At 38.5% G+C, this 13,007-nt stretch overlaps 1 protein-coding gene across 1 annotated transcript in view; it reads left to right on the forward strand.

Annotated features, from left to right (window-relative positions):
• LOC144720768 (netrin receptor UNC5C-like) overlaps positions 1-13,007 on the forward strand; it is a 48,067-nt gene that overhangs the window by 19,631 nt on the left and 15,429 nt on the right. The window contains exons 7-12 of the mRNA XM_078597793.1: positions 811-975; positions 6,499-6,693; positions 7,314-7,949; positions 8,318-8,405; positions 9,945-10,113; positions 11,200-11,436. Of these exons, the coding sequence (XP_078453919.1) occupies positions 811-975; positions 6,499-6,693; positions 7,314-7,949; positions 8,318-8,405; positions 9,945-10,113; positions 11,200-11,436 (1,490 nt within the window). The remainder of the gene's footprint in view (positions 1-810; positions 976-6,498; positions 6,694-7,313; positions 7,950-8,317; positions 8,406-9,944; positions 10,114-11,199; positions 11,437-13,007) is intronic.

A 13,007-nucleotide genomic window follows, 5' to 3' on the forward strand; every position in this document is an offset into this window, starting at 1 on the left:
TACTGGGATTGTTAACCACCATGCGGCATTGCTACTGTTATTTTGATTCTCTCATCTGAATTCACAATTTTGCTCCAATACATTTAATGATAGGAATTTATGATGCTAATTGAAATGCTGTTTTGAATCAGAGGTTAATTAATTTCTAGAAATGATTATACTAATTTACATACTTTTCGTAAATTCTGCCTGAAAGGGTTGTCATGGTCATGGTGGTTTTGAGATATTCAATTTTGTGTGGGTGTGTGTGAAGAGCGGTAGTGTTGCGGTTAGCAACTTTAGTTCGATTTCCTCTCACAACCAACACGAGCGATGATTATCTGAACCAGTCTTGGTCCTCCCCTATACCGATTCAACCTCAAATAAGTACATGGTGTAAACATCACCACTAGGGAGACAAAGGCTGTCAGGAGTGATGCTGGCCACCCACACCCTCGTGTGCTGTGCTGGCCTTCATAGGTGCTCGCTTACACCACTTGCCCCAACAGTCTGCATTGGCTATAGAGGGGATCTGTGTATAATATATGACTTGCACAGATATGTATATTTTATGAGATGCAAAATGTAAATTTTAAGTAAATGTTCTGTGAACTTGCAAGATTAACATTACAGTGATTATTACGACAATATATACCTTTTGAAGCTGGGTTCTCTCTGTTTACATATTGCCAATGTTGGCGCAGTGATCCTGTGCTGTATAGGAAATGGATTTTCCTCTATGCACCCATTTGCACAAGTCATAACGCCATTCTGTGCTGTGTTCCGCGTGCCGTGTCGTCGTCCCGTCTGCTGTGCTGCGTGCCGTGGCAGTGGATGGCGGCTGGGTGGAGTGGAGCAAGTGGTCGACCTGTGGTCCCGACTGCACCCACTGGAGGAGCCGGGAGTGCTCCAACCCGGCCCCCGTCAACGGAGGCAAGGATTGCCACGGCTCTCCACTGCAGTCCCAGAACTGCTCTGACGCGCTCTGCATACAAAGTGAGACAATCATATTAATACATTTTTGCAATAATCAAAGTTACAGGTGCATTTGCAACTCTTGTTTTTTTATATATATGGGGGACATTATTTACAAATGGCAGACTCTGCCATGGTGTAATGGCTGTGAACGCCAGCAGTGTACATGGGTACAACACAGTTAGTCGATCAGCAGCTTGTGTGTATTAGGGTAAAAATGGGTACTCATATGTTTTGTTAAACGTCTGGTCAGTGTGGAAGATGAGACCAAATACAAAATACCTTCCAGGGGGGCTTTCGAGAGCCTTCTAGAGAGGGGGGGCTCTCTAGAGCTCTCTAGAGCCCCCCTCTAGTCGAGGCCCTTCTGACAGCAGTGGTGTGAGTGAACAATGGCTGGGCTCTGCACATTTACCTTTTATTTATAAATAAGCAGTCCTGCATTATATCAGTTTTTAATTAATCGTGACATAACAAACCAAATCAATGACATGTTGTCAATAATGAAACAGTTTTTTAATGCATTCGCCGAAAATAGATCAAATCTTGCCATAATTTATATTGCCAATTAGTGGCAAGTGCATATAAAATAAAATAGCTGTGAACTGCAATTAAGCATGATTATGTGGGTATCCTGATTACACAAGGGGGAGCCAAAATAGTTGTATGCATTAAATTGTTATTGCATGCATTTATTAGTCTAGAGAGTGTATTACCTCTGATTGTGGGATGCTGATAAATCTACTGCTAAATGTGCTCATGTATTAAATCGTCCATCTGATCCGCAGTTATCTTTACGCACCACACTTTAAGCAGATGCTAATATTCCCACTCTTGATTGTCTATGCAATCACACCCATGTTATCAGCTCAACTTCGGCAGCATATGAGATTGATAGAATGACAGAATGGATTCTGCATTAATCATTGAAGTCTATGGAAATGCGAAATGCTCTTGAGGTGTTCATATAGCAGCATCCGTACGGCTCACCCACGATCCGGCATGCGTACGTTCCAGCAGAGCAAATTATAATTTTTCACTGGTAATGCTTTGTAACATTTTCATTGAAATAAAAAAAAGTACAAGAAACATAATTTTATAAACGCATTCTGTTGAACATTGATTGTATATTTTTACATGGGCAAAAATTATTTGCCAGTATAATGGATGATTTATCAAGCAACTTCATGAGGTTTTTTTTATACCCGTCACGGTTGCGTAATGGTATATTTAAAATTATCCATCAAGCATTCAGTAGATTGATGTTTACATAAACACATTTCGAATTATTAATTTGATGGCTAACATGATGAGTGCAGCATAATACAAATTTGCCTGTGTTTGTAATTCACACCTTCATGAAATATGTTTCTATCATTAGCACAGTAGAGGATATTTTTTAGAGAAAGTTCCACGACTGAGCATTTTATTCATAATTATGAGAAAATGATTCCTGTTATATGTTAATGCACTAAACTCCACAGAGTTTCCAGAGTGAATGCACTAAAATCACAGGTGACATTTAAAAAATAACATGACAAAACTAATCAAAACATGTATTGTTTTTGTTTTTCAAATAATCTGATGACAATGAAGAATTATGTAATGTGGGGATGACATAATGAAACTTGTCCTGGGCTTCCATTAAAGTCTGTTCTTTAGTTTGAGTTCAATATTTGTAGAGGCAGCAGTATCTTTCCTAAAATGTTTGCTTAGTGCTACTCGATATAAATTGTATACAATAGTCCAGGTATCTTATATTGTTGGTCACTCAACATCATGTGTGTTGGGTCAAGTGAATATGCACTCAGCACCACTTTGCTCCTCTATCCACTGAGGCATTTATGAAAAAGTTCAGCCTCTAAAAACTAGAACGCATTGCATGGCACATTCTATGAGAAAAGTGTTTTATGAAAGACCGTATAACTTAGCTGCACTATGTGTCAATAATACGAAAATAATGCGTAAATAAGACAGAGTCTGAATGTCTACTCGACAGACCTGCTCTCCACCTGAGGACGGCTGCTTGCGTTGTGGCCGAAACGTCGTGAGAATTATTTTATTATGTTTTATTTTTATTATTTTATTATTTCCATTCTACGTGACTTTACCGAAAGAACCAAGAAGATGAATCCCTGCAGTCATGAAAGCTTTAAATCGAAATACCTCACCTGTTTATTGTGCAATATTCCTTGAGGACCCTGCACTCGTTCTCTGCAAAATTGATGTAATTGTCTTTGTTTTGCTATTGCTGTGCTCACACACCACGGATCCTCCTTGTAGAATAGCTTGGAAACTGGATAATCGGGATCATCATCCGTGCAACAAATAAAATAAACTTAAACTTAAAAGTGCGCATGATCCTTCAACCCTTGAGTCCAAATCCCTGGATTGCAAGCATGTGACACACCTTAGTGAAAATTATAATGTAAAATTTATTCAGTGGAAGCTGTTAAAAAATCCTGCTTACTTTAAAAAAAATGCATGAAAAAAGTTATTTTTGTTACACTGTTTTGCCAATTAAGCCATGAAATTAAGTGTTTTCACTTTAGGATTAGCAGAGTGGTGGCCACAGTAGAGATCGTTAAACACAATAATGTAGGTTTCTAACAAGGATTAGAATGCAAGTTCCAGTTGATGTAATGGCTTTCGTGATAATTACATAAGTGCTATGGCAATTGTCCTCATTCCTTAAAGTGTAATTCCTCAATCCTCAATTGTCCATCTTTTCACATCCACTACAGTAACTGGCTTTAAAGTATTGAGGTCATCTATTTAGGCCACCACAACCCACTAATGTTTTCTTTTGAGTTATTTTCAAATTGCAATTGTGATCCAGGGCTGTATTCCGTAATTCAATCGCAATATGAAGCTGTTTGCAAGCATTGTACAACTCGTTAAAGGCAACTTTAATCTCGTGCTACATAAATGAGCATTGGTGACATGTTACGAATTGCATGTGCACACTAATATTGATCCATATCGGAATATCAGTTTCCTATACATGAATAACATTTGAATGCATAAATCATGCAATTCCGAATTTTATATGCAATTGAATTCTCAATACTATCTGAAACGCACAAGTAAAGATTTTAAGTATAGTGGTTTTTAAAATAATATAAATTGTTATTCAAAGTAAAGTGGCACTGGTATAAAATTGTGCAAAATAAAACCGTCAATTGTAGCTCGAGGCACGCAATTGAATGGCTTTATAATGGCCGTCATTGCAACTGCCATGTACCGGTGGCCTTTACCTGGTATAACATAAAATAATTGTTTACGTGTGCTTCACATGCAAGAATATTGATGCTCATAACGTGACTTCTTGATACCAATGGCTGCTTTTTGGATGCATTGAAGCATTGTAATGCTCAGTATAATAGTTGTTTCCACTGTGCATTGAAACGTATACCCTGGATTTCCAAATATTGTACTTTGTGTGCAATATGATGGATGAACATATGCATATTTCATGCGACGGTGATAAAGTCCCTAAATACGTGCAAGAGCATATCTTGTGGCCATCTTTGTGAATGTATTACATGCCGAAAAGCAAGACATTTTGCTGTACTAAGGTTAAACAATTTGACTTAAAGCTTTCATAAACATTTTGCCAACACAAGCCATAGGTTCTCAGAGCTGCAGTGGCATCTTCATGACAAGCTACTTTGCCCCGTTACCACGATAGTATCGCACAATGTCACAAAATCCCCGGAGAAGTTGTCAACCCCCAGTAATAGTCACAAAGCATTTTTTATGAAGGTACAGTGGCTTATTAATATTATTACTTGCCTCATTCATTGTTTTATGTGTTTATTTATTGACTTGCATATTAGTATGTCACCAGACCATTATGGTCTTTGTTGGGATAAAAAAAAATATCATGTGCTTTGTGAGTGTTTCTTTTTTGCCAAATAGATAATGGATGAATTATTTTGTTGTCAAGTATTTCTGGTTATAATAGACAATTTTACAATAATGGATTTTGACAGCAATGAAGAATGGCCTTCTGTTATAGAAGATTAAGTCAAATGTTTTTTAATATCCTTGTTAGAGAATCCAGGGCTTGTTGGTAAATTGATTAAACAATTGACTCACCCAGCTGGGAGGCTGTTCACCATAAAATTATATCTTATATGAGCAAATCTAACAATAATGTTGATTATGATTTGATTATGATGTAAGAATAGTATACTATAGTAATCTAAAAACAATATAGTGTCTATTGTTCACACTATTTAATGTATAAATGCACCTGCCACATTATATATATATTTCATATGAATACGATATGTTTTCTATTCTACCAAAGAGTCTGCCTGCTTATCTGATGCTGTCAAGCACGTAATGGTCACAAAATATGTGATGCTTTTACTTGCTTCGTTTATTAATTTATATTTGCCTGCAACAAACATTAATAAGTGGCATTGTTGGCCAAGAACAACTCGTCAGATAAAGAGATTGTGGTCTAGTGGGAATTGGGTGTGCAGATGTCCCCACTACCAGTTGGCAAAATTACATCCTCCTCTTGATCCAGTCACCTCTCACTTCCACCACTGCAGTCAAGCCTCATCCCTATAGATGTGTTAAGGTTGGCTGTTGCTGCAATCGTTTTCACAAGAGAAAGAAACGTGCGTCATGGCCACTGATAATCCAGCCCTGGCTTGCATACAGACAGCAGATTGCATAATCGTAGTTTCATAATTGCCCTCTCACTTCCCCTCCACATCCTAAAATAAGGTCTACCTTTACAATTGCCCACCCTTTCCTCTTGGCCCCAAGGGGATTTTTTGGATGGACCGCTAACTTGATGAATTTCCGGTAACAGGGTGTTGTTCATTTGGAGATGAGCAGGAGCTGAATATCATTATAATCTATAGACCCTTCAGCATTTTCGGTATCGTAAGTTTTAGACATTAATATTGCAAAGCATGTATTTTTTTATTTGCTGCTTCCATGGATGACTTAATAGAACAAGTAACTGACATTACTTGTTTGGAAATATGTTCATGCTTGTTCCTGCAAAGGCATTATTGAAATGACTTTGCGCACGTTTGGCTGTGCGCATGTTTCACAAAGGTACAACATCACAATTTGCTGTTTACTGCAAACCAGACCCGCTGCGAACCAGCCGTAAACTCATTGAGCGCCACATTTACACCACACTGCTCAGAACTCACACCTCCGATTAGCATGGTCGGCTACAACATACATACATACAGACACAAATAAATGTGCTTTTCAAAATGTTCCTAGAAATGTTAAAACTTGACAAACTGAGAGTCAACTCGAACTCTCGTCAACACAAGGCCACTGCAGGGGTGAACCAAATGCTGTCTGCCTCATTTCACAGCACTGTTTTCACAGTTCCCTTGTTAATATACACTTCTCCAGCCATACTAAATAAATAACACAAATTACCCATTATTGCCTTATTGTTGTGTTATTGCCATTCCCTGGCGTGTATTGCAAAGAGAGTGTGCACTGGATTGTCATCGTTATTATGACCGTTTATTCCTCTTTTATATTCCCTGTGTGTGGCAGCTTCAGAGGCTGGAGATGAGGTCGCCTTGTATGCCGGTGTGGCTGTAGCCCTCGTGATATCTGTCGGGGTGGTGTTGGTTGCGTCCTTTGTTCTGTATCGACGACGTCGTCAAGAATATGGCTCTGACATCATCGACTCAGCCTCGGCCCTAACCGGTGGATTCCGTCCCGTCAATCAAAAAGCTGGTAGAAACGGTGAGCTTCTGTGATGGTTTATTTTTCTCAAGATCTATTCTTGTATTCCGTTGCTTTTTATTATTTGCTTTCATTTATTTTGTCTAATTTAAAAATGCTTAAACGCATTAATAGCTTTAGAAAATGTAAAAAGAAAATTGTAACCAATATAAATCAACAAATAGTATGTTAATTCGTTTCATAACATTTTGTAAATAATAAATGGATCTTTCTTGCCTCTTAATTAATGTAGATATGTAGTTTTCTGCTTCCTGATTTAATTAGCTACACCACAAAGTTAACAAGGCTTCTTCAAATGAAAGTAATGCTCTTAATTATTTCATATCAAACTTCAATGGGTGCTTAATTATAGCTCAAATTATTAATTGGTACAGCTGATTAATCTTTTGCCAATTCTTGTTGAGGCCACATTAAACCATTCTGGCCAAATAATTGCCTTGTAATTATTATAATTAAATATAATTATAATTATTGAATATTAAATAATTGCCTTGTAATTCCCTTGTAATTAAAGAATTGCCTTGTAATTATTTCACTGTACTAGCATTTTGCGATCTAATCTGTTGGAGGACTGAATGCACATTACAAAATAATGTTTTTGTTTACATTCTTCTAAGCAGATGATTCTCATTTACTGAGGACTGCCATTCAGCCTGACCTCACAGCCTCGGTTGGGACGTTTCCTCAGCCCGTTTATCCTGTGCACAATGCCACCCATAAAATACAAATGACTCACTCTCCATTACTGGAGCCATTGCCTGGCCACAAGATAAAGGTTTGCAGCTCCTCCGTGCTCGCCTCCACTGACAACGAAGGCGATGAAAGTGTTGGACCATCACCAAAAAGGTCAGGATTACAAAAATGCTCTGCCACGCTGACAGGATTTGGCACAATGCAATCGCCTAGAAGAACGCACCTTCACGTTGACTTATCCAGCTTGGGGACTCACCATTCCACGAAGAGTTCGCTGGAAACGCAGGCCCCTGAAGCTGACTCTGGAAGCCTTACCGATTTCAGTACAAGTACCTCTCCTAAAAGGACCTTGCGTCAAGGAGTAAGCTCCGAAGCACATTTGGACAGCTTGTCTCGCATGCATGGAGCAAGGCAACCCAATAAAATGATCCAACATCACACTTTGGATTTGGCACCAACAGAAACGTGTCTTGACAATAACGAGATGCACCAAGTTGGGCCGGACACGACTGTATTTGGGACATTCTGCTGTCTTGGTGGACGTCTGACCATCGCACACTCTGGTAAAGTACTTTTCTTTCATCATATTTTGTTTATAAATAATCAACTGCATGTAGCTGCGGATTTACATATAAAAGTTGTGTCCCTTTAATTGATGTAGTACGTTTCACATGTTTCTGTTTGAGAAAGGAATAAAGCAATGCATTAATGTTTGCGAATAATTCATTGACCAAATGAGATGTATCTTGTTATAGTTTCTACCTTTTTTATTATTCCATTTAATCCTTTATAATATAAGGTAAAACATAGGTATTAAGCTGTTTTAAAGCATGGTCTAGTTTTCATATTCTATATTTTCTTGTATGGATCTGTCCTTCAAACTTTTGAACTATGATTGTCATTTATCCCGTGTATGTGTTCTTTTTCTCAGGAGTGAGTTTGTTAGTACCACCAGGGGCTATTCCACCAGGCCAGTTCTACCAGATGTACATCACCATCCACAGAGAAAAGGAGAAAAGGCAAGATGCCAATACTGACTTCTTTGTGCAGTATTTCAAGAGCAATCCACTTAGCGTTGCTTTTAGTATCACATGCCTGAGAGATGTTCGAATGTCGAAACTGCATGTTCATATATTTCTCTTCTAAAAATCTATACGTATATTTTTTGCTACTTAAAGCAAATATATTTACCAAATGTACATTTATATTTTTGACCTTCAGGAAAATTACAAGAAAAATATGCCAATGTAAATAATTAGAGAATAACAGAAATAGGTCATAGCTAAATAGTGGATGTTAGATTATATTTATTTTAATCACCTGGAAATAGCCTTTGAAAGCACAACTATTTAACATTACAAAAAGCAAATACATTTATTATTTGTTTAAGTAAACAAAATGTACATATTTACGACTAAAACATGATTCTTTGTCCTGCAATTAGTTGCAGTAACAATTGACATAACGAATCTAATAATTAGATTTATTATAACTTATAAGTGACACAATGCAAATTATAATTCCTACGAATAAAATTACAATGCGTGGTTTTGTTAAACATCCAGATGAAGAAAAAAACCATTGCCACATTGTTAAATGGCAGTGAAATCCAATCCAAGAAGCCTTTGCTAAATAAAGGCATGTGGCTTGATCCTCACCACTGATGGCACGAGATGTCATGGTGAGATATGTTAGAAACTATAGTAACAGATAATCTTAAATATTGACCTAAAGCTTTCATGACTGCAGGAATTCATATTCTTTGGGTCTTTTGGTAAAATCGTGTAGATAGGTTCAAAGAAAATAACAAAAAAACTACAGTTTTATAACAAAAAAACTACAGTTTTTTGTTATTTTCTTTTAACCTATCTAAAATAACCAAAAAAACTGCAGTTTAAATAACAAAAAAACTGTAAGCAGACAATGTTGGCAAGTTGTCTACACAGCTGTGGCCTTTATCTAATTTAAACTGCCCACAGCTGGAGCCACTGTTTCCTCATCACAATGTCTTGGCGAAATTCACAAAATTACGATTACGTGGCATGCCAAAGCACATATTGTTCACATTCAATAAAAATAATAGATTGGATGCATGACATAGTAAATGTAGCATCGACCATACCTAAGACTAGTCAGTACCTGTAAATATTCTACTTGCTTTAAGAAAAAATATTCTTCACTGCCACACCCAGTTACGTTTGATAACTACTCACCAAAACTGATGTGCCGTTTGGCTCAGGATATTTCGAATATGATTTCTTGTCATTGTTTCACAGAACACTTTTGGGTATATATATCTATTTTTATCCAGGAAATGTATATGATGTATTTGATAAGATGGGCTCTCTGAAGCTGCATCTTGAAGAGAGGCCCTTCCTCCAGCAGTACACCATCAGTGCATTGTAGGACTGCACCTTTTTATTTGATGACAGGAAATATCAATATGGGATCATAAGTGCCACATAGTAAGATTTGAAGCAATTGATGAAAAAATAAAACACTTAGCAGTGTGTCGTTATATCAGTCAACAGGGAGTGTTTGTGTGTATGTGTTCACAGGCCAGTGCTTGAGAACAGCCAGACCCTGCTGAGCCCTGTGGTGTCATGCGGGGCCCCCAGCGTCCCCCTTCTCTCCCCTGTCATCCTCTCCCTCCGCCACTGCGCAGAGCTCAGCCCGGAGGACTGGGCCCTCAGCCTCAAGCGGCAGCTCGCCTCGGGCCCCTGGGAGGTGACAGCTCACAGCCCCATGCTGATATTACGCATGCAAATTATACACGCGTCAGTGCACATTACTACGGGTTTTTTTTGAGTCGCACAGAGAAACGTCGCTATTGGTTGATTCACGGCTGTAGCTAGGCTACCAGGGCACTGAGGTCTTGCAGATAGTGGTGTTGGTACAGTAGGGTCAGTCTTTGTGCAGGAGTAATAGGTTTGTTTTGTACATCTCAGATTACTAACTTGGGTTCTCTGTGAAAATGGCATGGTTGTAATTGCAGCCATGTGTTGTATGTATTTTGTTTAGTTAGAAATGATGCCTGTCATGGTGACATATTCAATGGTGTTTGTTCACTGTGGCTACAATAATTTAGATAAACCCCTTGGACATGTTTCGGCCCAAATAATTAAGGCAGAATAGTTGAAAGTAAGGTTAAAAAATAAAGTCTAATAATTTTCTACTTGAGATTTTTTTTTACAAGTGGCTAAGCAACGTTTGTAAATATTTTTTTTTATATATTGATAGCATTTAGATCTCAGCACGTTTTCTTCCAGCTTACAAACACTTTATTTCTCAATGCATGCGAATTATTCTTAAAATGCCCAGCTGGTAACAATGCTTATGAAAAATGCAATTCATCTTCACCAGATAAACCCAATAAAGTAGAGGCATTATTTGCCTTTCTTAATTCTCCCCTCCTGGATTGATTTTTTAAATAGTTTTTTTAAAATTGTAATTCCAACATGAGCCTGGTACAGAGCATAAACTCTAACAAAGCGAGGGGGCACAGAAACTCACATGGACAAGAGTCCTAAACTCAATTACCCTTGGGTTTAGGGGAGGACAAAAATCGGGTCCTCACTGCCCACCCAGGTGGAGACCTTGAGCGGGGTAGCATGGATTTTTATATGGGGAAGGGAAGATGAGGGAAGAATAGAAGTAAGGGGATATAAGGGATGGGTAGAGAATGAGGAGGGCACCGTTTGGAATGAAGGAAAAAACATCTTCAAAGGTTATTGGTGAACCAAGTATTTGGCTTTGAAACCTGACCAGACTTGATCGGATAACGTGCTAGATGACCGTGCATGGGCATTGCAGGAGGTGCTGAGGCTGGGCGAGGAGCCTGCACGGCCGCCGTGCTGCCACTGGCAGCTGGAGGAGCGGGTGTGCCACGTGCTCACAGAGACACCGGGCACGTACGCCGTGCTGGGGGAGGCGCTCGGCCCGGCGGCTGTCAAGCGGCTGAGGCTGGCGGCGTTCGCGCCCAGCGTGTGCCCCTCCCTGGAGTACAGCCTGCGCCTCTACTGCCTCAACGACGACACCGAGTCCCTCACGGTGAGAGCCGCTCCCTTCCGAGGATTACGCCCACCACCAGCACTGCTGCTCATCTTGTCTGTGAATTACCGTTGCCATCTCCTTGAGATGCATAAAAAACCAGCAAGCAAGGAAGAATGTCTCACAATATCGCAGGGAGAACGACGTGTGAATGCATTGTTTTAAGGGGTATATTGTTACGTAACTGAAAAACTAAGTTTGTTTTATATCCTGGTAAGACTAATATCTTGGGAATATTCCCCATGTCAGCTACCTCAAAAAGAGGACAACCTGGGAAAACCAGGATATGTTGCAACCATACTGTGGGCCTGTGAACCAATTGATTTAGCTAAGATGGATGGAACAAATCTCTGACTGTAATTTGAAGTCACGGCCTTCCAATTGCGAGTCACACCTTCTAACCACACGTGCCACACCTGCCTCCCGGCTGCATACTGTGTTAATTATATTCTGGTTATTGCTGCGTGGGGGCAGGCTACTATGTTCTCCACTCATCTTATAGCACAGTTTGAGCAGGATGGACTTGGTTTCGTGACAACAATTCAAATGGTAATGTCACACCTGTGAATTGTAATTTAAAGCTCAGTGAACACAAACACAGCGTTTCATTGTTACAATAACTTTAAATATAAAAGTGGCCTCTATGTCAATACAACATCTTTACCTTTGTGAGATATAATTCCAATAACAAATGCTCTTTTTGATGTTATGATAAATGATTGTATGATTAACTTTGTATAAGTCATGATGTTAAGTTGCTCCAAAAATAGGATTGTTTTCAAGGCAATATTGCATATAATTGTATTTTGGCATTCGCATTTACTACCTTTTCAAACTATTAGAATTTAAAGTGTTTCCTGTGATTCGTATTTTTCGAGTATTTTCTATTATTGCAAAGTGAAAATATATCTTTAAAAAAGCATTATTTTTGGTATTTAAACATACAAAAATCACACCATAAAATGTGGTGTATACACGGGGTTACATCAACATATAAATGTGGGACAGTGTTTTAGGATTTTTGACGTAATCAAGTTTATATGCATCACTGCAAATTACATTATGTTCATTGCTGACATTTGTATGTTGATTCCCCCGTGGGGTAGCCCATTTGGGTATTTCAGAGTCACGTAAAAGTGTTTTACTTGCTGCCCTTATAGTATCTTATTAAGGATAATAAATGAAGTTTGCAAAGATTGGCATGCGACATGACCACCCAAATCATTAGTTAATGTTTTGCAGCATGCTAATTTATTTACTCTAAAAATGTAGCTATTACAGAAAGAGATTTGTTTGCAAAACCACTGTTTAACTTTTGTGCATTTTACTAATTGCTCCTAAATGGGATATGAACTAAATACAACGTGAATAGGTTTCCCCTATTATCTGGCAACAAAACAGGTGTTAAAATGTTAAAACACCAAACTGAAACCTTTTACAAAGAATCATGTCTGCATTAACCACAATACTTGTGGTCAGAATGCAAACAAAAACATACTTTGATAATATATGCATTGTCTTTGAAACTGATTGGTCCACACCAGAGACAGCTTTATTTTGAGCCTAGTCTC

Source organism: Lampetra planeri, chromosome 9 (assembly GCF_965212315.1).
Source record: "Lampetra planeri chromosome 9, kcLamPlan1.2.h2, whole genome shotgun sequence".
NCBI classification, from domain to species: Eukaryota; Metazoa; Chordata; class Hyperoartia; order Petromyzontiformes; family Petromyzontidae; genus Lampetra; species Lampetra planeri.